This window comes from Microcaecilia unicolor, chromosome 1 (genome assembly GCF_901765095.1).
Source record: "Microcaecilia unicolor chromosome 1, aMicUni1.1, whole genome shotgun sequence".
NCBI classification, from domain to species: domain Eukaryota; kingdom Metazoa; phylum Chordata; class Amphibia; order Gymnophiona; family Siphonopidae; genus Microcaecilia; species Microcaecilia unicolor.
The window spans coordinates 108,445,904-108,472,634 of NC_044031.1; the positions used below are offsets into that span (position 1 = coordinate 108,445,904).

Genomic DNA, 26,731 nt, shown 5'->3' on the forward strand with positions numbered 1-26,731 from the left:
CTCACCAACCTCCCTCCCCCCCTGTCACCTCCCCTCCCCTTACGCGTGTCTCCCTGGTGGTCTAGAGGTACCTGTTCCGTCGGCCCAGGAAAGAAAGAGCCCCCTCTTTCCTCCCATAGCGGTGGCTTCCTTGCTGCATGGTGTGGGAGTCCGGCTCTTGGCGCTTGAAAATGGCCACCGAGAGTTCAACCTGCCTCGCGAGACTTCAACTCTCGGCGGCCATTTTGAAACGCCGAGAGCCGGATTCCCACACCATGTAGCAAGGAAGCCACCGCTACGGGAGGAAAGAGGGGGCTCTTTCTTTCCTGGGCCGACGGAACAGGTACCGAAAGGGGAGGGGAAGGGAGTCCCGTGCCCGCTAGCGCCCGTTTCATCGGCGCCAGAAATGGGCCATTTTTACTATTTTTTACATAAAACAACATAAAAATGTATTGTTTACAGACCCCTAGTTTTGGAAGACTCGTCTATTTGACCTTACTGTTTCACTGCTTTTATGGACTTCGTGACGCTTCTCTTGTTCCTCCACTTCAGTGTTTTTTTTCCCATGCACTAATGTTGCCATTATCACATGGCCAAAAAATTACCCTATGAGCACTTACCACCACCCATTTTGTAGGCAGTAAAGGCTCCAATGTTATCCGTGTGCTAACCAGTTAGCGCATGGTAATGCAGATGTGCTAATTGGTTAGCACTGGAACTCCCACTCTCTGTCCTTTACACATCCTCACAAAAAAGAAAAAAGAAGAAAACACTTTGCAGATTGCAAAGTTACCACAGGGTGCCTCAACACACCCCACGTTACTCTGTTTTTTTTGCTGCATTAGGTGCATGTTAGCGCCTAACACAGCTTAAGTGAAAGGGCTCCTTAGTTTTTAGCTAGCACTGAAAATACATAGCGAAAAGTACCAGGAAAAATGATTAAATACTTCCCCACTACGAATTCCACAACTAACAGGAATCAATACTATTTCATATTTCTTATTTATTGATTTGCTGTGCGGCCATTCACAACATATCAGGGCAGTTTGCAATAAAAATAATAAAACTAAGGGAGACAGAGGGACCCTTTTATTAAGCCACGCTAAAAAGTGGCCCGCATTACTTTTAGGGGTCCTTTTACAAAAGCGCGCTGAAAAATGGCTTGTGGTAGTGTAGGCGTGGGTTTTGGGCGCGCGCCGATCCATTTTTCAGCACGCCTGTAAAAAAGGCCTTTTTAAACTTTTCGCCGAAAATGGACATGCGGCAAAATCAAAATTGCCACGCGTTCACTTTAGGTCTGCGACCTTATCACCAGCCATTGACCTAGCAATAAAGACACGCGATAATCGGGCGGTAATGACCTGCACGTGTCCAATATACGTGTCCAAAAATATTTTTTCAGATGTGGATATCGGATGCGCGCCAAAAATGAAATTACCACAAGAGCCATGCGGTATCTAAATTTTGGTATGCATTGGGCGCGCGTAGACGCTTACGCAGCTTAGTAACAGGCCCCTGGCCTGAGAGTTTCCCATGCACTGAGGCCACTTTTAATGCGGTGGTAAAATGTCTGTATTTGAATTGTTCCCTGCAATGGCCACGCATTAATTTCACTGTTAGCATGTGACCATTAGTGTGGGAGCCCTTACCATCACCAATTTACTACGCGGTAAAGGCTCCCACCCTAATCAGGCAGCATGCGGCAATTTATCTGTGCTACCCATTTAGCACAGGGCACACCTACTATCCATCCATAGACACATCACCTGCACTATAAAATAAAACCTATTTTTTAAGCGTGGGATTAGCACACGGCAATTGGCACACTACTGCGAGATGCCTCAGCACGTCCTGTGGTAGCACTTTTTTTTTTACACGCAGTAGGCATGCGCTAGTGCCCCAAAGATTTTTAAAACACTAGAGGACAAAATCAGCCAAGCACTAGAGGCAAGGGGAAAGTTACAATTCAACAAAAATAAAACATGAATAGGGCGGAACAGGCACACATGCTTATCTCCTGCCCACTTAATAATATATTCTGATTAAGAAGCCAACCCCCCCCTGTTTACTAAGCTGCGTGGCAATGCCAACATAGCCCATTCAAAGTGAACGGGCTGTGTCGGCATTAGCGCTCCGGCAGCCACTTGCGCAGCTTAGTAAACAGGGAGGTAAATTTTTAAACCTACTTTAAACATTTTACTCAAATTTATGTGGTTTTAGTAGATTTTCTGTGTATGTGTATATTGCGATTATAGTTTGTACTTGTTTCTACGTATGTGATTTATGTATATGACACTTGTAATGTGCTTAGAACTGCAGATAATGCGGAATAGACATTTTATAAATAAATAAATTTTGTTTGCAACTCCATTGGTAGAGAATTCCATATAAAATGGGCCTGAACTCAGAAGGCTCTCCAACATGTAGACTCAAACCAAGAATGTATTTGGGAAGGGATATGAAGTAAATGATATCAGGAAAGACCTGAATGCCCTCCCCACAAGGATGTTAAATGAAGTGGTGGATGCCTATGGGATAAGGCTAGTGAGGAAAGGAATTACTGCCACTGGCTACTTTGGCCATACCCACCTTTGTTATCTTGTCCCATCTCACTTCCTAGAACAGACAAAGGGGGTCCTTTTACAAAGGTGCGCTGAAAAATGGCTTTCAGTAGTGTAGGCGTGGATTTTGGGCACATGCCGATCCATTTTTTAGCACGCCTGTAAAAAAGGCCTTTTTAAAATTTTTGCTGAAAATGGATGTGCGGCAAAATAAAAATTGCAATGCGTCCATTTTGGCTCTGAGACCTTACCGCTTGACCTAGCGGTAAAGACTCATGCGGTAACCGGGTGGTAATGACCTACGTGTGTCAAATGCCACTTGGCGCACGTCTAATATGCACGGCCAAAAATAAAAATTATTTTTCAGACACATGTATCAGACATGCACTAAAAATTAAATTACCGCATGAGCCACGTGGTAGCCAGGCGGTAACTTCATTTTGGCGTGCATTGGGCACACATAGACACTTATGCAGCTTAGTAAAAGGGCCCCAAGGTCTTCCAATAGAAGTCCTACTTGTATAGTCATATTATACAGTTTAAGACCATGTTATATGCCTACAGTATAAAAACTGTACTTGTGACAAATATAATATGATGGGATAAAACATAATTATAGACCAGCTGTAGGACTTTTGAGCCCTTCCTTCTAATAGTCTTTCTATACACAAAGAGCAGGGAAGAAAACCTCTCTGTAAACAGATCCTTAGTTCTGCACCATTTCAATACCACATAATGCCGATGATATTACAAGCTGTCATTTCCCTTCATTTAGCTCTTACATTCCGCCCTCTCAATCATAACAACTGCTTAGTGATGTGTGCAAACTAGGGATGTGGGTGCATTCGGTTCATTAATGATCCTGAAACAATTTGCTGTGTGCTAAATGGATTCAACATGCATTCGTCTATGAATTAATATGCATTAAGTCAATTAGTGTGTGTTAAACAATTCTAACATGTGTTAACAGTTTTATTAAAAGTGTGTGAAACGAACTGAAAATAGTCCAAAAATTGGGAAGAAAGCCCAAACGAAGCAAAAACTTTTATCGTGTGCACATCCCTAGTACACACAATAACAATGAACGTAATCAAAGCAATCGAATGGGGTAGAGTCTCCACGGAGTGGATGAACGCTAAATCCCACGGAGTGAGGATCAAAACAAACACAGTGGGAAGTGGACCAATGACTTCAGGACAAAGAGACTAAGATGATATAAAGTTTACTCCCTGAATATCATCTTAGTCTCTTTGTCCTGAAGTCATTGGTCCACTTCCCACTGTGTTTGTCGTAATCAAGCAATGACAACAGCTTTTCTGTCACAGTGAAAGCAACTGCATCCATTTTGTGTCCATGTAACCTAAAAACCTGGCATGACCTATAAACAATGCAAACACATAACTCGAGACCACTATCCAGAACTATACGCAAAACAACTATCAGTTTGCTAAAAATAAGCCTCAATTAAATGGTTAACATGCTTGTAGGATGATCTGTTGGCATCTGATATCAAGTTAAAGAATGTGTAGGATAGATATCGTAGTCTGCCCAGGTTTGATCTACAGTAACCCGTCCAGTTCAGAATGAGTCACACTGTCAAGAGAAGATTTAGATTTTCATAAAGAGATGAAAATATTTTAAAACATGGCAGCAGTCATTGGTTGTGAACTGAAAGTTATCACAGAATATAATGGCAAATAAGGGCCGTAAAACCCATCTAATCTATCCAATTTTATTCCCATTCCCCTGCTTTGGACTCCAGTTGATGTAACTTTCCCTTCATGCCTTTATAACTATAGATAATTTTACTCCCTTTAAGCCTCATATGGGGCACTTTTACAGAGCGGCAGTAAGCCCAAAGCAGGCTTACCACTCGCTCTTCCAGGACTACCAGTAACCAGTGGTAGTGTCGCCCCGAGAGCATGCCATTTCTGGGGTAAAAAGAAAACCCCTGGAAATGTCTTCTGCGGTGATAATCTGGCATTGCTGCGTGCTGCCCGGTTACCACTGGGTTAGCGTGGGAGCCCTTAACACCACCTCAATGGGTGGTGGTAAAGGTTCCCCACCGCATGGTCACGCTGTAAGAATTATTTCACTACATGACCATTTTTTGGGGGGGAGGGGGCTTTTACTGGCTGCGAAAAATGGCCCCTACCGCTAGCGCAGGGCCCTTTTTCCTGCGCCTTGATAAAAGGACCCCATGATAAGCTCTTGGTTTAGAGTTATAATCTCCCTACTGCTACAAAAGTCACCAAAAATTGAGGGCGCAAATTTGGGTGCATGCCCAATTTGCGCATGCAATTTAATTGAATAATGAGCTAATTTGAACCAATTGGCTTTTTAACAAGCAATTATTGGCACTAATTAGATTTAATTGGAATTTACACATGTACATTTAGGTGCAGGTTCTGTGCCTAAACTTTACACACGAGTAAAAAAAAAAAAAAAAAAGGAGAACAGAAATGGAGGAGTCATGGGCGGAGCGGGGGCATTCCTAGCATTTATGTGTGTTGTTATAGAATAAGGGAGGGATATATGCCCAATTTAGGGGTGTACACTTGCACCACGTTTCAGCTGGTGCAAATGACGGCGCCTATTCAGCGCCAAGTTTTTCAGCACCATTAAAATTAATGAAAATGGCCACCCCCTAACTACTTGAACTTCTCCTCTGCTACACTGAATTGAGTCCTAGCAAGGTCTTTTGTCCCCAAGTGGACCATGATATCAATTTTACCTTTGTTTTGAATACTGAGGTCTAAAACAGTTGCATTATGTGGACACTCAAGCCTCAGCTTTTGTTCCAGTTGGTATCAATTTGCTGTAGCTGTCCCAGACCCAGTACATTCCACAATGTAGTAGTAAAACACAATTTAGAAAGTTGTTGAAAACACAACTGGTTGTGTCTGCCTTTTAAAAAAATCTTTTATAAAGAACTGAACTAATTTGACATTGATTCTGTGGCGTACGTATGTGGTTTTTTATTTTTATTAATAATGTGAATGTTATGTTGTAACAGCAGGCAAAAGTAGAGGCTGAACAAGGACGAATCCACCACTGGAGATATAATCCAACAGTCTTTTATTGACGCAGATAAAGAAAGGACCCGACACGGTCCATGTTTCAGCACATACGAGCGCCTACATCGGGGTCAAACAGTAAACTCTGGAATAAAAGCGCTGGTTTTCAACTCTGCACATATAAAAGAACGAAAATCAAGCTGATCAGAGCGCAATCGTGAGTAAACCAACACTAGCAAAGGCTATAAAGTCTACTCTTGTAAAACCAACGATTTTATTCCAGAGTTTACTATTTCACCCCTGATGTAGGCGCTTGTATGCACCGAAACATGGACCGTGTCGGGTCCTTTCTTTATCTGCATCAATAAAAGACTGTTGGATTATATCTCCAGTGGTGGATTCGTCCTTGTTCAGCCTTTACTTTTGCCTGCTGTGATTTTTCATCGTAGAGGGATCTCCTGCAGTGTTATGTTGTAAACCACCTTGTCATAGGTGGTATAGAAATTATTTTTAATTAAATAAATAAATAAATATGGTTTGTATCCCTCCTAATATCCCTTCTAACTTACACACACAGTAGACACATGGGACTAAATTCTATAAATGGCACCCAAATTTGGGAGCCAAAAAAAATTGAGCACTGAGCACTATTCTATAAGCAGTGCTCAAAGTTGGGCACAATTTATATAACAGTGCCCCAACCATAGCCATGCCCCTTTTGAACTGCGCGCTTTAGAATTTAGGTGCGGTGCGTTACAGAATCCGCTTAGCAAGTTATGTATGTAAATTCTAAATCTTGCCAATTAGTGCTCATTATTGCTTAAGTGCTGTTCAATACACTGATTGGCTTGTTAAGCCAATTAAGTTACACAAGTAGAAACTATGCCTGGATTTTGGCGCGGATCTCTAGGTGCGCTACATAGAATCCAGCAGTTAATGCCGGGATCAGTGCCTAATTTTAAGAACAAGGGTTTACACCAACTAAAACCTGGTGTAAATCCTCATGCCTAAATTAGGTGTGGATTTGCCTTATTCTATAACATCTCATACAAATTCTAGGAATTACTTGACCCGCCCATGCCCCTTCCATGGCCCCTTTTTGGATCCGTGTGCAAAATTTACTTGCGCATCTTTATAGAATACCAACTACGTAGGTGTGCGTAAATTCAATTCGCCTTATTGGCTCTAATTGGCTCGTTCAGTTAAATTATGCATGCAGATTGGGGGGACATGGGCGGGGCTCCCAATTACATATGTATTTGACAGGATACTGTATGTTCCTCATGCCTCTACTGTATTTACACGACCATAGTTATGCCAGGACTATGGCTGGTGTGACTGTGGGTGTGCAAGTGTAAGTAAGGCACACTGATACCAGGTGACACTAGTATTCTGTAATGGAATCTGGGTGCCCAGATGCTATCATAAAATGGGCTCTTGCCACTCAGAATCAAGACACCTAAATGGTGCATTCACTTAGAGATGTGCCTGCCAATCTTGTCCCTCAGGGGCCCTTTTACTAAGCTGCGTAGGCGCCTATGCGCACCCGTGTGTCATTTTGGACTTACCACCCGGCTACCGCATGGCCGTGCGGTAATTTCATTTTTACAGGCATTCACTACACGCGTCAGAAAATATATTTTATTTTCTGGCGCACAGCAAAAATCGGGCGGTAACTCCAACTTGACGCACGTGGGTGATTACTACATGGTTAACGCGTGAAACCTTACCACTATGCCAACGGCTGGCAGTAAGGTCTCAGACCCAAAATGGACGTGCGCCAATTTTTATTTTGCCGCACATCCATTTTCGGCAAAATTTTTAAAAAGGCCTTTTTTACAGGTGCGCTGAAAAATGGATCTGCGCAAGTCCACAACATGTGCCTACACTACCGCAGCCCATTTTTCAGCGCACCTTAGTAAAAGGACTCATCAATCTACTTCTTTATTGAATATAATCCCACAACCAGAAGTAGTTTCCTCCTTGGTTGGGATTTGGTGACATCATTCTTGGGTTCCATTTATGGTGGGTTTCCTCCTTCATATCCATCTCTGCAGCTGATGTCTTTGTGGGACTCTCAGGCATTCTAGTTCTGTTTGTCTATTCTATGGTAAATTTCCATTCAGTATTTTTTCTCTTTTAAATGAACAAAGATCAGGATGGCACTATGGAAGGACACATCAAGCTGTCATGCCTCAGTCTCCCATGACTCCCAAGCCAATTTCTCTCCATTAAAATGTAATTACAATCAGATAACCAAGAACAGACCAAACCAGAGCAACATTTTACATAATAAATTTGTTGTAAATTGCTTTAAGCATTAATTTGAGAAACCAGTCTACAAACTGAAATAAATATATTTCTGCACACTTTGAGGAAATAATACAGGAATACTACTACACTAGTTCTGTAAGGGGTTCTTTTACTAAGGTGCGCTGAAAAATGGCCTGTGGTAATGTAGGCGCATGTTTTGGGCGCGCGCAGAATCATTTTTCAGCGCACCTGCAAAAAAAGGCCTTTTTAAAATTTTTGACGAAAATGAACTTGCGGCAAAATGAAAATTGTTGCACGTCCATTTTGGGTCTGAGACCTTACCGCCAGTCATTGACCTAGCGGTAAAGCCTCATGTGGTAACCAGGCGGTAATGACCTATGCGTGCCAAATGCCACTTGATGCGCGTCTCATATGCGCAGCAGAAAATAAAAATTATTTTTCGGCTGCGTGTATCAGACGCACGGCAAAAATGAAATTACCGCAACAGCCACGCGGTATCTCCATTTTGGTGCACGTTGGGTGTGCCTAGACGCTTACGCGGCTTATTAAAAGGGCTCCTAAACTAGGCCTGTTGGGTTACATGATCTAAAGTAAAACATATATGTGGAGGGGCATAATCGAAGGAAAACGTCTATCTCCATGGGCGTTTATCTCCGAGAACGGGTCCGTGAAGGGGCGGACCGAACCGTATTTTCACAAAAAATAGACGTCCATGTTTTATTCGACAATTTGTGAGCTGGGCATTTTTGTTTTTCAGTGATAATGGAAAATGAAAGTGCCCAGCTCAAAAACGAATAAATCCAAGGCATTTGTTCATGGGAGGGGCCAGGATTCGTAGTGCACTGGTCCCCCTCACATGCCAGGACACCAACCGGGCACCCTAGGGGGCACTTTTACAAAAACCAAAAAAAAGGTAAAAGAGCTCCCAGGTGCATAGCACCCTTCCCTTGTGTGTTGAGCCCCCCAAATCCCCCTCAAAACCCACTGCCAGTGGTGTGCTGGAGCCGGCTCGCTCCGGCTCGCAAGATCCGGTTGTTAAATTTTGGCCGGACTTGCGAGCCGGTTGTTGGAAAGGGCGAGCCGGCTCTCCCTCCCTCCGCCCTCCGGATCCAGTCCCTCACCGATCCTACCTTGACTATCGAATTCTTCGGGGCAGACAGTGTTGCCTGCCCGCTGCTATCGCTGACTTTCCTCCGCCGCCTGTTTGCGCTTTAAAAATGGCCACCGAGACTTCCAGAGGCGGCCTCGCGAGACATCTGTAAGTCTCAGCGGCCATTTTGAAGCACGCTCGGGAGGCGGAGCAAAGTCAGCGATGGCAGCGGGCAGGCAACACTGCCTGCCCCGAAGAATTTGATGGCCAAGGTAGGGTCGGTGAGGGACCTGATCGGGAGGGAGGGAGGGAGGAAGCAGGAGAATTTGCGGAACAAGTCGGGAGGGGGTGGCAGGGGAGAGAAGGGAGCTGCTGGCCATGGGTGGATGGAGGGCAGGGGAGAGAAGGGAGCTGCTGGCCATGGGTGGATGGAGGGCAGGGGAGAGAAGGGAGCTGCTGGCCATGGGTGGATGGAGGGCAGGGGAGAGAAGGGAGCTGCTAGCCATGGTGGATGGAGGGCAGGGGAGAGAAGGGAGCTGCTGGCCATGGGTGGATGGAGGGCAGGGGAGAGAAGGGAGCTGCTGGCCATGGGTGGATGGAGGGCAGGGGAGAGAAGGGTCGTTGGCCATGGGTGGAAAGAGGGCAGGGGAGAGAAGGATCGCTGGCCATGGGTGCATGCAGGGCAGGGGAGAGGAGGGTCACAGCTGGCCATGGGTGGATGGAGGGCAGGGGAGAGAAGGGTCGCTGGCCATGGGTGAATGGAGGGCAGGGGGAGAGGAGGGGAGAGAGAATAAATGCTGGACATAGATGGAGGGGAGGGAAGAGTGAGGAAGGAGATAAGATAAGGGAAAAGGAAGAAAGGAGAAAAACTGCACATGGATGAAGAAAATAGGCAGAAGCTGAGGACCAGAAATGAAGAAGAAAGGAGGAAAGTAAAAGAAATAAATGCAAAGGAAGCCCTGGAAACGGAGTTAGGAGGACAGATAGCAGCAGAATTGGATACTGGGCCAGCATGATCAGAAAAACAGTCACCAGACAACAAAGGTAGAAAAAATCATTTTATTTTCATTATAGTGTTTGGAATATGTTCACTTTGAGAATCAGGTGCTCAACATTAAAAGTTTATATTTATTTACTTATTTATGGCATTTTATCCCACATTAAACATGAATTAGATTGGAACCTGGGATCATTTAATTTTTTTTTTCCTGGCGAGAGTAATGCATTGCCTCCCCCCCCCCCCCCCACTGGCTATAGCCAGCTCTGCAATTTTGGGGGGCGCAGAGGTGGACGGGTGGGGGGGGGGGGCGCAGTGGTGGACGGGGGGGGGGGGGGGGGGCGCCGAGGTGGACCGGGGAGAGAGCCTGTTGTTAAAAATTTACCAGCACACCACTGCCCACTGCCCACTGCCCACGAGTCTACACCATTACTATAGCCCTAAGGGGTGAAGGGGGGCACCTACATGTGGGTACAGTGGGTTTGGGGGGTTGGACGACTAATAAGCATTAAGCAGCACAATTGTAACAGGTAGGGGGGGGATGGGCCTGGGTCCACCTGCCTGAAGTCCACTGCAGCCCCTAACAACTGCTCCAGTGACCTGCATACTGCTGCCAGGGAGGTGGGTATGACATTTGATGGTGAAAATAAAAAGTTGTGAAACATCATTTTTTTGTGGTGGGAGGGGGTTAGTGACCATTGGGGGAGTCAGGGGAGGTCATCCCCGATTCCCTCTGGGGGTAATCTGGTCATTTAGGGCACTTTTTGGGGCCTTATTCGTGAAAAAACAGGGTCCAGGAAAAGTGCCCTAAATTCTAGCTACAAACGAATACTTTTTTTCCATTATCGGCGAAAGGCGTCCTTCTCTGTTCGGGTGATAACCATGCCCCAGTCCTGCCTTCACCACGCCTCCGACATGCCCCCGTTAACTTTGTACGCTTCCGCGATGGAGTGCAGTTGAAAACGTCCAAGTTCGGCTTTCGATTATACCGCGTTATTCGTTTTTGTGAGATAAACATCCACCTCCCGATTTACGTCGGAACTTGGGCGTTTTTCTCGTTCGATTATAAGCAGGATAGTACACTAGTAAAAAAGCCCCGTTTCTGATGCAAATGAAACGGGGGCTAGCAAGGTTTTCTTCTGTGTGCATGTGGGAGTGTGTGTGTCCCTGCCCTCTGCCCTCTCTCCCTTCCCCTGTGCTGTCTGTCCCCCCACCCCTCGGAGTCGAGTCCTTCAGTGTTAAGTTTCTTGCTGTGCTGTGTTTGTGTTACAGAGATAGTGAGGGCTTCTGCCCTCTCTCCCCTCCCCCCTCTGAGTCCTTCACTGTTACAGAGAGAGCGATTTGATTTCGTGCTTTGCTGTGTTTTCCTTCACTGTTTGTGTTACAGAGAGAGCGAGGGCGGGGCAGACACTCATGGGGAAACCGGATATCTCTCCCCCTTCACACTTCCGGCTGGAGGCTTCATTTAGAACGTTGGTGGTGCCTTTTATATAGAGAGATAAGAACTAACCAGGTGGTAATCAGCAGTGTATGCACGCTGACGATTACCGCCCGGTTAACGCGTGAGATCTTACTGCTAATTCAATGGGTGGCAGTAAGTTCTCAGGCCCAAAATGGATGCGCGCCAATTTTGCCACACGTCCATTTTCGCCCCCCCCCCCCAAAAAAGGCCATTTTTTGTAGGCATGCTAAAAATGGATCTACGTGCGTCCAGTACACGTGCCTACAACAGCACAGGCCATTTTTCAGCGTTCATTAGTAAAACAACCCCTCAAAAAAGACACACAGTATGATTATGTAGCTATTTGATTGGATAAATATACAACAGATATATAGGACATTTAAAATAAAGTTCTGCCTTCTAGTTGTCTACATCTTTGATTATATGTAGAACATTTATAAGCAAAAGGATTTTTAAATGATAAAAATGTGGAAAATATATTAGTTTAAATCACACAGGTATCTCTACCCTCTACCCCTCTCCCACCCCCCACAAATCCCCCAACCACTCTGCCCAGTTACAGTACTTATTCATTTTGCACTTCATACCTGATCTCTCAGGCGCTCCTGGTGACCCATTATTGCATTGGCATGATGAGGGTATTTCTGCTTCAGGTGCTCCAAGAAGGCCTCTCTCTTTCTGTCCATCTCTGAAGTCTGCATTCCCAGGATTTCTTTGGAACTGCGTGGCCCACCTACTGTATGCCTTCGAGGAATACTGCGTGTGGCTTTTGGGTTGGGGTAGTGACTGCTCCCATTAGCAAGGTGTTCTTTAGCTCGGCGACATTCAGCATCTTCAAATGATGTCATGCGCACATTTTTTGTCCCTTGGTCTGAAAAGATAAAGAGAATGATGAGCCTGTAATATCTACAATTACAGCTTTTAGAAGAAAACAATTGTATGTATAGCAATAAACTAAGGGCCGTGTACTAAAGTGCGCTAAGCAATTACCTGGATTATATATATTGCACCTAGGGGCCATTTTACTAAGGTACGTCAAATTAGAACTACCACCCAGCTACCATATGCCCCGGGTGGTAATTCTCATTTTTACACACGTTACACGCAGCAGAAAAATTTTTATTTTCTACCATGTGGTGCTAACTGGGTGGTAATCGGCAGTGTATGCACGCTGCCGATTACCGCCCAATCAACACGTGAGACCTTACCGCTAAGTCAATGGGTGGCGGTAAGATCTCAGGCCCAAAATGGCCATGCACCAATTTTTATTTTGCTGCACATCCGTTTCTGGCCCAAAAAAAAAGACCTTTTTTGCAGGCGCGCTGAAAAATGGACCTGCGCGTGTCCAATACACACGCCTACACCAGCACAGACCATTTTTCGGTGTGCCTTAGTAAAAGGACCCCCTAGTGTTCTGAGTACTTAACAAGCTAATCAGCGTCGATAACAACACTTAACAAGCAGTTAAGAGTACTAATTGGCAAAATAATTTAACCACACAACTCAGTAAGGGGTCCTTTTAGAAAGGCACGCTAGCATTTTTAGCATGCGCTAAAAATAAATGTGCACTAAATGCTAGAGACATCCATGTATTCCTCTGGGCCAGGGGCATAGCCAGACTTCAGCGGGAGGGGGGTCAAGAGCCCGAGGTGAGGGGGCACATTTTAGCTCCCTGGCGCCGCTGACCCTCTCCCCCGCCATTTTTAACCCCCCCCCCCCGCCATTTTTGACCTCCCCACCACCACCAGCACCACCTTTGACCCCCCCCAGCGCCAACCCTTTCGACCCCCTCTTCCCGCCTCCGCCAATCCTCCCCCGCCGCCGCACGTGCAGGACGTCAGACTCACAGAAACAGAAGCCTGCCCTTGCAGATCAGCAGCGCGGCCGTGCCGGAGAAGAGGACTTCGGCTGGCAGGGGTTGGGGACCCCCGCCAGCAAAGGTACCCGATGGCGGCGGTGGCGGGAGGGGCCAGGGCCAAATCTACTGGGGCCCATGCCCCCGTGGTCCCACGCAGCTACGTCCCTGCTATGGGCATCTCTAGCGTTTAGCACATGCTAATCATTAGCGCACACTAAAAGCACTAACACACTGTAAAAGACCCCCTAAGTGTATTCTGTAATGCAGAGCACCTAAATTCTAATGTGCGCAGCCAAAAAGGGGCATGGTTATGGGTGAGAAAATGGGCGTTTTGTGGGCGTTCCAAAATTTATGTGCATTGCTATAAAATAGGCCCCTCTGCGCCTAAATCTATGCTCCGGTATTTATGCCACGTTTCCTTGGTGTAAATGGATGCATGTAGTTCTAAACACTGTGATATCAGCTAAGTGTATTCTATATACCGCGCCTAAATCTAGGCACCGCTTACAGAATAAGCTTAGGCAGAATTTTTTTCTGCGTGGATTTTTCAGACAACATATATAGAATCTGGCCCTTAATGCATGAATTAATGTATGCTGTTACCATGCTGCCATGACACTTATTCTCGCATGAAAACTGCATACTATGTTAAGAGGCAGGAACTGGGCAGGTTATGGGTAGAGAATGGGCACAGACTGCACCCTGCAGTTAAAGCACAGTAATTCTACCCCATGCTGTCACTTCTACAGTTAGTGGGGGTACGACTTACTACCTTCTCAGCTGTAAACACTAAGGAGTCCTTTTACTAAGGTGCGCTGAAAAATGGTTTGTGGTAGTGCAGGCGTGGGTTTCGGGCGCACGTTGATCCATTTTTCAGTGCGCCTGTAAAAAAGGCCTTTAAAAATTTTTTGCCAAAAAAGGACGTATCGGACACATGTCAAAAATTAAATTACCGCAAGAGCCAGGCAGTAGCCAGGCGGTAACTCCATTTAGGCGCGTGTTAGGCAGGTGTAGACATGTGGCTTAGTAAAAGGGCCCCTAAGGGTTAGATTCTATATATGGTGCCAAAAAAAAATCAATGCTGAAAAAATAGCTATTCTATAAGTTGTGCTTAAAGTTAGGCGCAGTTTATAGAATAGTGCTTGTGCATAGGAATTGCACCTAACTTTAGACGTGGCCATTTGCACCAACTGAAACATAGTGCGAATGCACACACTTGCATTAGGCACGTATCCCTGTTATAACAGTGTTTCCCAAGTGCAGTCCTGGAGTAACCCCTTGCCAGCCAGGTTTTCAGGATATCCACAATGAATATGCATGAAAGAGATTTGATATAATGGAGGCAGTGTATGCAAATTAAGTTCATGCATATTCATTGTGGATATCCTGAAAACCTGTCTGGCAAGGGACACTCCAGGACTGGACTAGGGAATCACTGTTCTGTAACAACGTGCATTAATTTTAGGAATGCCCCTTTACGACCATGCCCCTCTCATTTCCATACCCCGTTTTACAACTGCATGTAAATTTTAGGCATGGATCCCATGTATAAATTTACATGCATGAATGCTAATTAAATCTAATTAGTGTCAATAATTGCTTGTCAAAACCAATTGTTGGGGCTAATTGGCTCATTCAATTAAATTGAGTGCGCAAATGCTTTTATAGAATTAGGGGGTAAGTGGTTAATTCTCAAAAGGTTGCCAAAATTTAGGTGCTGGGATGATATGTGTTAAGTGCAAATTCTGTAAGGGGACTTGTGTGCATAACTACTGGTTTAGAATATTTATTTAATTTTTTCAAAATTTTAATATACCGCAAAATTGAGCCTAGGTAGGCAACTAAGCGGTTTACACCATGACTTAAAACAATGGAACAGCCAGGGATGGCCCAAAGCAAGATGCCGCCTGAGGCGGAGCTAAGGTGCCACCCCCCTCGGGCCGAGATGCTGCCCCCCTTCCTTCCTCCACCCCATTTGTTTCGTCACGTTACAAAAACCAGTGGCAGAAGCGATTCCCATATGCTGCACTGCAGCCAGCACCCACCTCTTCCCTTTACTGTGGCCGCCTGAGCCTCTGACAAAACAGGAAGTTACATCAGAGAGGCGGCCGCAGTAAAGGGAACAGACGGATGCCAGCGGCAAGGCAGCATATGGGAATCGCTGCCACTGCCGGCTTTTGGAACATGACGAAACAACAGGTAAACGCCACAAACAGGGTGGAGTAAGGGAGGGGGAGATTCTGCTCCCCGAAGAGTGGGGAGATGCTGCTCCCTGAAGAGTGACACCTGAGGCCCCGCCTCAGGTGGTTTAATGGTTTGGCCACCCCTAGGAACTGTGCTGATGAAGTAGGCTCAGGGATAAGGAAAGGACGAAAGGGACTAGTAACTGAAAATGCTATAGATACAGGCTTCAGAAAATAAGTGAGTTTTCAGAAGGGACTTAAATGATTGCAGAGGCATAGGTGTCCTTAGGTAAGGAGGCAACAAATTCCACAGTTTGGGACCCAGATAACTGAAAGCAGTGTCTCGAGAAAGTGAGAGATGAAGAACCAATGGGGAAGGTACATGGAGAAGATTATCTGATGAGGCGTGAAGAGACCGAATAGGACAATAGGGAACCAATAATTTGGATAAGTAAACGAGCTGCAGCCGATCGATTCTTAAAAGAGAAGCAGGAGTATTTTAAAGCGGATCCTAATTGAAACAGGGAGCCAGTGTTCAAATTGAAGGGGAGGGGGAGGGGACATGATCAAAATGGTGTGCACTATGAATAAGTTTAACAGCTGTGGAATGAATCAATTGAAGATGCTTAATAGAGTATAGAGTATAAAGGAAGACCAGCATAGAGTGAGTTGCGTAAAATGCTCAGGGCCTAACTGTAGGCAATTAGATGCATAAATGTGAGTACTCTATAACCCGCATGTGTAACTTTGTGCTCCGAACTGCCCATGCCCCTCCCAGATCAATGTCCCCCTTGAAGTTGCACACTCCAGAATTCGAGCACACAACTTCTAGAATAGTGACTACTGGCATTTACACGTTTTCCCTACTAAGAAAACAGACGAGCGAGATGCCTTTTTGAAACTGATACATTTAGACTCCAATCACTGATATTGTCGAAGCTAGACTTTTACAATTTGATTTTCCTGGGAAACGCAAAGTATAAACTAAGAAAGTTTCAGACAATACAGAACATGGCAGTGAGTTACATTTTTTCTTTAAAAAACTCATATAAGATCTCGGGGGTATTTTGCAAAACTGTACTGGTTGCCGATAGAGGCCAGGGTTTTCTTTAAGTTTGCTTGCTTTTTATTTACATTTTTAGATGGTGCTATTCCACATTATATGTTGGATATTTTTCAGTTTACATCTTTGTCTCTATCTCGAAGTATCATAAACAATTCTCCTTTTAGCTTTCCTTCTCCCAAAGGTTGTAAGAAATTGAAAATTCATGAATTATTGTTGGCTTAACAAGCTTCTAAATTTAGGCAAGAATTCTCATTATGCTTTTCTCAATCTGACTCCTATGTTTTATTTAAGAGAAAATCTTAAAACTTGCCTTTTCCAGAAGTTTGTTCTATTTAAATAACTAGAGCTACTGTTTGTTATCTAATTTGTGTTGTAATTCCTGGGAGATTGTTCTGGTTTCTTAATGAATACTGTGAACTGCTTAGAACTTTGTGGTTATTGCAGTATACAAATACCATTGTTATGTTATGTTAATTGGTACCACTTAAGCCCAATTATAGCTAATAATTGGCATTGACAGTCAATTAATGAATTGTTACGCAACTGGCCTTACTTATTGTATAACTTGTGAATGCACATTTGTGTTCTAGTTGGAAAATCTGAACATGCAAGTTTATAGGATCCATGGTAAATATATCTGTGTGAACTGGGAATATAGTTAATGTGCGGTAAAGACCTTTTCTGTGCCCAGTCCCAACAGAGCACAGCTTTTACACCAAGGGCCCTGTTTACTAAGGTGCTCTAGCAATTTTTGCATGTGCTAACCATGTAGACGCCCATAGGAATATTATGGGCAATTACACGGTTCTGAATCATAGTAACATAGTAGATGACGGCAGAAAAAGACCTGCACGGTCCATCCAGTCTGCCCAAGAAGATAAATTCATATGTGCTACTTTTTTTATTTGTACTGTCCTCTTCAGGGCACAGACCGTATAAGTCTGTCCAGCCATATCCCCGCCTCCCAACCACCAACCCCGCCTCCCACCACCAGCTCTGGCACAGACCGTATAAGTCTGCCCAGCACTATCCCTGCCTCCCACCACCGGCTCTGGCACAGACCGTATAAGTTTGCCCAGCACTATCCCCACCGCCCAACCACCAGCCCCGGCACAGACCGTATAAGTCTGCCCAGCACTAGTCCCGCCTCCCAACCACCAGCCCCGGCACAGACCGTATAAGTCTGTCCAGCACTAGCCCTGCCTCCCAACCACCAGCTCTGCCACCCATTCTAGGCTAAGCTCCTGAGGATCCCTTCCTTCTGCACAGGATTCCTTTATGTTTATCCCACGCATGTTTGAATTCCGTTACCGTTTTCATCTCCACCACCTCCCGCGGGAGGGCATTCCAAGCATCCACCACCCTCTCCGTGAAAAAATACTTCCTGACATTCTTCTTGAGTCTGCCCCCCTTCAATCTCATTTCATGCCCTCTCGTTCTACCGCCTTCCAGTGGCGTAGGAAGGGGGGGCGGGAGGGGCGGTCCGCCCCGGGTGCACACACTCGGGGGGTGCCGGCCCTGCTGGTTCCCTGCTCTCTCTGCCCCAGAACAGGTTACTTCCTGTTCCGGGGCAGAGAGAGCAGGGAACCAGCGGGGCCGACGCAGCTCCGAGTGATGTGCACTCAGGACGGATCGGCCGGATCGGCCCTCCCGCAGGTAACAATGCGCTCCGGGGGGGGGGGGGGGGTCACGCCGTGCTGCACCCGGGGGGGGGGGGGGTGTGCAGTGGCGACTCGCCCCGGGTGCCGTTAGCCCTCGCTACAGCACTGCCGCCTTCCCATCTCCGGAAAAGGTTCGTTTGCGGATTAATACCTTTCAAATATTTGAACGTCTGTATCATATCACCCCTGTTCCTCCTTTCCTCCAAGGTATACATGTTCAGGTCCGCAAGTCTCTCCTCATACGTCTTGTAAAGCAAATCCCATACCATCCTGGTAGCTTTTCTTTGCACCGCTTCAATTCTTTTTACATCCTTAGCAAGATACGGCCTCCAAAACTGAACACAATACTCCAGGTGGGGCCTCAACACCTCTTTTCTTCTGCTGGTCACACCTCTCTCTATACAGCCTAGTAACCTTCTAGCTACGGCCACCGCCTTGTCACATTGTTTCATCGCCTTCAGATCCTCAGATACTATCACCCCAAGATCCCTCTCCCCATCCGTACCTAGCAGACTCTCACCGCCTAACACATACGACTCTCTTGGATTTCTACTCCCTAAGTGCATCACTTTGCATTTCTTCGCATTGAATTTTAATTGCCAAACCTTTGACCATTCTTCTAGCTTTTTCAGATCCTTTTTCATGTTTTCCACTCCCTCCGGGGTGTCCACTGTGTTACAAATCTTAGTATCATCCGCAAATAGGCAAACTTTACCTTCTAACCCTTCGGCAATATCACTCACAAATATATTGAACAGAATCGGCCCCAGCACCGATCCCTGAGGCACTCCACTACTCACCTTTCCCTCCTCCGAGCGAACTCCATTCACCACCACCCTCTGGCGCCTGTCCGTCAACCAGTTCCTAATCCAGTTCACCACTTTGGGTCCTATCTTCAGCCCATCCAGTTTATTTAAGAGTCATTCCTGCATCACTCAAGATCAAGTAAAGGTGAGGAATCTTTCTTTGGGGGGCTGGGATTGGGCCCAGCCCCAGGGGTGGGAAGGAGGGAGCTATAAAAAAAGGAGGGAGCTATAAAAAAGGTGGATGGAGTGTGGGTGCAGTGAAGGGGGCTGGAAAAAAGACTGGTGATGGAGACATACATGGAGGGGGGATGGGAAAAGGGGGAAATGAGCACATGGGTAGAAGGGGATGGAGAGGAGAGGCGGACATGCTGCTCATGGATGGGAGGGAAATGAAAGGGCACATGCTGTTCATGGATGTTTGCTTTTTTTAGAAATGTATATCTTTTATAATTCTTTATTTAGCAGAGTACAGAAGAAAATGTATTTCTGTTACTTTTACCAGTATTTTCACTGCTTACAGAATCTGACTTTCTTGGGGGGGGGGGGGGGGGGGGGTCAAGGTGACTGTACGGCAGGGGCAGGCCAATGGTGGGGCAGAATTTTATATTTTTGTGTCCTCTTTTTTTTATCTCCACAAATATGGTAACCCTATTCAATACAGCCTTCTATTCTCTGTATCCGAGAAAAAGGCTTAAGGCTTAAGGAATGAAGCTTGTAGGGTCATCTGCTCTCAAACATACTTCCTATTTTCTGCCTATGGAAAAGAAAAGCTTAGAGCACAGGCCTATGAATACGTTTACACTGGAAGTTAGTGTGGAAGTAGAAGGCAGGGAACTGACTAATAGACTGTTCAATGAAGGGGAATTTTCAGTAGAGCGCATTATTTGAATGCATATGAGGGACTGCAGTTTTTGTAGCTAATTTTCAAAGCTTTGCTTCGAAAATCCCCTTAACAGTCTGTGGGTATGTGGAGGGCTATTCTACAACACTAAGGCTATATATAGAGACCCTTTCACTAAACTGCACTGAAATCTGGGCTTCATACATTCAAACATGGGACTTTGTCGCACACTAAGCCCAGATTTAATACGCCACTTTTTAGAGCTTTTTATTTATTTATTTATTTATTTATTTGCAGGTTACATAAGTACATAAGTATTGCCATACTGGGAAAGACCAAAGGTCCATCAAGCCCAGCATCCTGTTTCACCAGTGGCCGCCAATCCAGGTCACAAATACCTGGCAAGATCCCTAAAAAGTACAAAACATTTTATACTGCTTACCTCAGAAATAGTGGATTTTCCCCAAGTCCATTTAATAATAGTCTATGGACTTTTCCTTTAGGAAGCTGTCCAAACCTTTTTAAAACTCCGCTAAGCTAACCGCCTTTACCACATTCTCTGGCAACGAATTCCAGAGTTTAATTACATGTTGAGTGAAGAAACATTTTCTCCGATTCATTTTAAATTTACTAAATTGTAGCTTCATCGCATGCCCCCTAGTCCTAGTATTTTTGGAAAGCGTAAACAGACGCTTCACATCTACCCGTTCAACTCCACTCATTATTTTATAGACCTCTATCATATCTCCCCTCAGCAGCCTTTTCTCCAAGCTGAAGAGCCCTAGCCGCTTTAGCCTTTCCTGAAAGGGAAGTCGTCCCATCATCCCCTTTATCATTTTCGTCACCCTTCTCTGCACCTTTTCTAATTCCACTATATCTTTTTTGAGATGCGGCGACCAGAAATGAACACAATATTCGAGGTGCGGTCGCACCATGGAATGATACAAAGGCATTATAACATCCTCATTTTTATTTTCCATTCCTTTCCTAATAATACCTAACATTCTATTTGCTTTCTTAGCCGCAGCAGCACACTGAGCAGGTTTCAACGTATCATCAACAACGACACCTAGATCCCTTTCTTGGCCCGTGACTTCTAACGTGGAACCTTGCATGATGTAGCTATAATTCGGGTTCCTCTTTCCCACATGCATCACTTTGCAGTTGCTCACATTCAACGTCATCTGCCACTTAGACGCCCAGTCTCCCAGTCTCATAAGGTCCTCTTGTAATTTTTCATAATCCTCCTGCGAATTAACGACTTTGAATAACTTTGTGTCATCAGCAAATTTAATTACCTCACTAGTTACTCCCATCTCTAGGCCATTAACGCGTGGTACCTGCCCCCCCCCCCCATTCATATCTTTGCTGGTGGGGTAGAGCATCCCTACTGGCAAAGGTATGAATGGGGGGTGGCAGTAGCTGAGGCAGTGGTAGGGATGGGGGGACTGAGAGGAAATGCTTGACCCCCTCATCTCACCCCTGGCTCCCCCCAAATCTAGTTTTACGCTGTTAGATGTAACATTCATTTATTACTAAAACAGCATTACAGTACAGGAATCCACAAAGAAAATATGCACAACTGTTTCAAATAGAAATGAAATGAATAGCAATGATACTGAAATTCTGCTTCACAAACAAACTATTCCAGCCTTTTGCACATCACTGAATTTACCCAGTGAATCTTTCTGAAAATTATCTACAATGTTTTTGTCAATCATAACTCCTTAATTTGCTTGAGAGATTTTATACAAAATCAATAGGAGAAAATTGTTTTTCCTTTTGCTGCGTGCAGACTGTAATTGTGTTCTGCATTTCATAGATCTCCCCAGATTTTTACTTTTATTCCAGATGGTATCTTCCTAACGCTCCAGCATTTCCATTTGTTTAATTATAATGACTGAAATCACTGTGTGCATCAGAGTGAATATGTATAACAATTTGTAGTCAACTAAAAATATGTATTTTAACACTATTAGTTTTATACAATTTCATAACACTTATAGAAAAAAATATATTAAACAATCTGCTTCTGCATCATTATTGGTTAATAACCCTTTCGTTTAAGGCTTCCATTTTAAGGCTGTATTTGCAGTCTGAATAACTGAAGCAGTTTTTTTTAAACATGTACCTGAATAAAACAGGCTATCAGATCCAGCCCCTACAGCATGCAAATTTTCTAATGCATGTGTATTAGGTGTATCATTAGTATTATGCTAACATTGAATTATATCTCTGGTATTTGAATTCCAGTGCTGTTAAACGTGTATATTTTTGATACTGTTTTACGGTAGTTCTATTATTAGGTTTCAATTTACTGTTTTCATTTTTACCTCATTAAGGGGCTCTTTTACTAAAGCGCGTAGGTGCCGATGCAGTACAACGTGCGTCAAATCAGAACTACCGCCCGGCGCTAATTTTTATCGGAAAATATTTTTTAATTATTTTGCCGCACGGTGCTAACCAGGCAGTAATCAGCAGTGTACAAAACGATGATTACCGCTTGGTTAACACATGAGACCTTACCGCTAAGTCAATGGGTGGCGGTAGGGTCTCAGACCCAAAATGGACACGCGCTAATTTTTATTTTGCCACACGTGCATTTTCAGCCCCCCAAAAAGTCTTTTTTGCAGGCGCACAGAAAAATGGACCTGCGTGCGTCCAAAACACGTGACTACACTAGCGCAGGCCATTCTTCATTGCACCTTGGTAAAGGACCCCATATTGTATTTATGTTTATTCTTGGTAATTTTACTAGTGTTATGCAGTTAGCAAAATTGTAAGTTTTATATTAAACTGTACCTGCTGTACACCTCCTTGGGTGAATCTCTTCATAAAGGTGGTTAATAAATCCCAATAAATAAATAAATGCACCAATTTACACTTGCTCTAAAGGTGTCACTGTGTACAAAGGTACGTGCCATATTTTACGTAGCGTAAATCCCAACACCTAAATTAGGCACAAAGAAGTTGTATTCTATAACAATGCGCATAGTGTTTAGAAACGCCCATGGCCATGCCCCCTTTTCAGTTCTGTGACTTAGAATTTACGTGAACCACATTACAGAATGCGCTTAGTGAGTTGTGCATGTAAATCTTAATTAATGCCAATTAGTGCTGATAATTGCTTAATATCCAATTGATAGTGCTGATTAGCTAGTTAAATGCTACGTGCATTGTTATAGAATATGCTTTCATTTCCGCATGGAAATTAAGGTGTGATATATAGAATCCCAGGAATGTTACCAATTCTACCTTGGAGTGTCCCCAGAAACACTGCTGTATAGATCATATTTAAGCAGGCACACAGTTCCCATGCAATATGAATATATCAGTATCAATATGATGCTTGTCAACTGCTAATTCCCCATAATTTATTTTTTTGTTACATTTGTACCCCGTGCTTTCCCACTCATGGCAGGCTCAATGTGGCTTACATGGGGCAATGGAGGGTTAAGTGACTTGCCCAGAGTCACAAGGAGCTGCCTGTGCCTGAAGTGGGAATTTAACTCAGTTCCCCAGGTCCAGAGTCCACCACCCAAACCACTAGGCCACTCCTCCACTCCTAATGGGTTCAATGCAGTTCAATGCAGTGTACAAATAAATAAACATTATACAATAGAATTATACAATAGAAAATGCAAGAATACAACAGAATACATTATTCAAATTCTCAACCATTATATATCATAATATGCAAAAAATGAAAAAAATGTCAAAATTAAGAAAGAAACAATAAGGAAAACAAATGTTACTTATCAAACAGAAAAGTTTAACCTTTTTGCTAAATTAAAGTAGTTATTTTCTGTTCTGATAAGGAAAAGAATTCCAAAGCGAAGTACCTAATGCTGAAAACTACAGTCTTAGCCACATTATGAAGACATACATTTCTAATAGACGGTGGACGAAAATTGAGCTTGTCACGTAGTCAAGAGGAAAATCTGCCTATGCTGATCGCAGGGGCTCTATGCCAGTCTCAGACTTGGCAGTAGGCTTCTGGCATTGATCCCCTGCAGTAGACAGCTCACAGTCCTGCCTGCTGCAGGTTAGCTGATAGGCTCTCTAGCATGCAGATACCCTTTAAACATGCAATAGCCATTAAGGAGCAAGTAAACTACTCATTATGCATGCACTGTAGCCTGCAGCAGCTTTCTGCATCGGCTCCATATTTATTAAAATGAATGCCTGACAGGAAAAAAGCAAAATGAACTGAACTCAAACCAAAAAAATATTGGCCAGGGCACATCCCTAGTTTTCAGCAGTGATTCTGGTGTTTTCGTTACTCGATGGGATTTAAAATGGTACAGATACAGAAGAGAAGTTATACTGTACTATCTGCCTCAAGCTAGAATGCAGCGCACACTAGACATGCATGATCAGCTGTGATTTACAAATAAACTCCATTACATCTACAGTGCATCTGTATTTTGTTCAAATAGTCCCCCTCACCCACCCATTTTCAAAAGAAAGTCACCAATGTGATTTGTTACCACTGACATCCAGCCAGGCATTTCATTATTCAGTCACCAGAATGTATTTAAGACTTCTCAAAACAGCAACAGGCAGGAGCACACAGGTTTGGGTGAGATCTGGATTTTTAATGCGTGCTGTGTTCGTGGAGTTTAGCTGAGTTACACAACCACAACCTGCCCTGTATTTGGGGGCGGGGTCTCGGCAAAATAGGCTATCTGAGGATTCAGCTGATACTGTGTTTACACAAAAACAAAAGTTCAGGATTGGAAATATCTGCAGTTCTGGACATTATGCCACAGCCAGTCTGCAGATAGCCTTATGTTGTAACTTCCAGTTGATCATTAAACAGTACTCTGTTTTGCTTTGTAGAAAGTTTGTGTGCTCCAGAGTACAGTATTAGCCACCAGAACTGCAGATGGCACTGGATACTTTTCCTGCCCTACTGGGGCACCTCCAGGTATCATTTGATATGTGTAAACAACTCCCGTTTTGGCTTCGATAATTTGGATACAACCAAAATAGAAGAAGAAGAAAAAAAGTAACTTTCCAAAATGAAGTCAAACATGAAAAAAAAATCAAAGTCATTTTTCTGAGCTACAAGTTCTCAGAACAGTCACTAAAATGTACAGCAATTCTATATCTCTGGCGACTTTAGTTACTTACCCTTCATCTGACTGCTCCCGGAATGAGCCAGGCACTCCAGCTCAGATTTCTGGCTTTCCTGTTCTTCCATTGCCCCCCTGACTACACTGGTTTCAGACACTCATGAACAGGGAAAGGACAAGAAACAGCCGACAGAAAGACTACAGTATTCTGGTCCTCAATGGTGGACAGTCTCTCTGCAAAGCAAGCAGCATTCCAGAGGTGTGATTATAGCCCCTGCTGAGCAAGACTCCTGATCCTGGCTGGAAGGGAGGCCTGCACTCCCGGAATTAAAAAAAAAAAGTCTGTAAACTGCTCACACAGCCAGGGCCCCAACAGGTGATGATCTGTCCTGTGGCCAAGAGCTTTCCACTGCTCCCAGCTACAAATATAGCCAGGCACTGTGGCTCTGGAAAACACTTCACGCATGATTATAGACATGCATCTCGGCTGGAATCTGAATCCACAAGGTTATTTTTCTTTCTTTCTCTTTTTAAATCGTTATCATGGGACTGAGGTAGTCTAGATTAATATTGCAAACATAGAACCCCCCCCCCTTGTCCCCGTAGAGATTTCTGCAAAACTGTATAATTGCCTTTAAATAAAAAGTAGAGTTTAATTGAAAAAAATGATGTGAAATCCTTCTTGGATAATACGTTCAGCTGTACAGACGTACAGAATTGTCCATATAATGCTTGGAATTGATGATACATTTATGCACAGTGCTTAGCATTGCTTCAATAGAGCAGCTGGCTGTAATTATTCTTGGGGGGCTTAGGAAATTTAGCAAATGGTGACTTTGTAAGAATGCTAATTTTGCCTCAAGTTACCACATCTAGTTAAAATACGAGAGGATTATATATCCCTTCAGTTTTATTACCATTAAAATCCGCAAAGGGTCATTTGCCTGCCGCATTAGAGAAAAGAGTCCTGTTCTCTGCCCAAACTACCTGCAAATATTTATGTTGTTACTTACCCATGATTTGTACTCACTCACAGGAAACTGGCAAAGGGCCCAGAAACTGGAAGGCGTAAACAATGCCTAAGGGATAAGGAGGGGAAGGGCAACTTGACACCATGAGCCCTGCCACTTCAGACTGGCAGGGTGGGGGAAATAGCACACTGCATTTTATCTTAGCATGGAGAAGTGATTGAAAATGATCCTGTGAGTAGGAAGCTCCATACTCCATTAGTTGAAGACACTTGATGGTCAGAGACTGATGTGATTCCATTTTTAAACTACTTTAACACTGAAAAGAGCTCCCTCCTCAGACTTAAATTCAGTTGCTGTTTACAGTGGTATATAAGGCCGGCTGCAAACGACCTAGGGCTTTTCCCCTTATTCTGTTTATATGGAGGAAAACAATTTGGTAAGATTCTGTACCTGCTATGCAAGAGCCAGGGCAGGAGAGCATGTTTATAGGAGAAACACTTGCAGTTTATAACATCATAGTAAGCAGTTGCAATTATGGTTGATTTGTAAATGTATTTGGTAATTTAGAATCTAGTATATAGCACTGAAGAACAGAGGCAAACTGACCATTCAGGCATCCAGGAAGTGCCCAAAGGCCCAGAGGCTCTAGGGGGCCAGGGTTGCCCACCACCACACACTACAGCCCCCACAGGGCCCTGGTGGTCTAGTGGCCGCTGCCGCTATTCTCCCTGGTTGCACTGCTGTATTCACAAAATGGCTGCCGAGACTCCCGCTCGGAAGCCATTTTGTAAACACGGCACCACACTGGGCACAGAAGAGGCAGCGGGTGGGCAGGAAAGAGAGGATTTATTTCCTGCCCCTGAAGAAGCCAAAGCCACTAGATCACC

The 26,731-nt window shown here is 44.4% G+C and overlaps 1 protein-coding gene across 1 annotated transcript in view; it reads right to left on the reverse strand.

The window, feature by feature from the left end:
- The window catches only part of KIAA1217 (KIAA1217 ortholog), a 656,634-nt gene extending 631,234 nt beyond the window's left edge, over nt 1-25,400 (reverse strand). Inside the window, exons 1-2 of the mRNA XM_030201398.1 lie at nt 24,932-25,400; nt 11,968-12,251 (exon numbers count right to left, since the gene is read on the reverse strand). Coding sequence (XP_030057258.1) covers nt 11,968-12,251; nt 24,932-25,001 — 354 coding nt within the window. The 5' untranslated portion in view covers nt 25,002-25,400. The remainder of the gene's footprint in view (nt 1-11,967; nt 12,252-24,931) is intronic.
- Between the last annotated feature and the right edge of the window lie 1,331 nt (nt 25,401-26,731).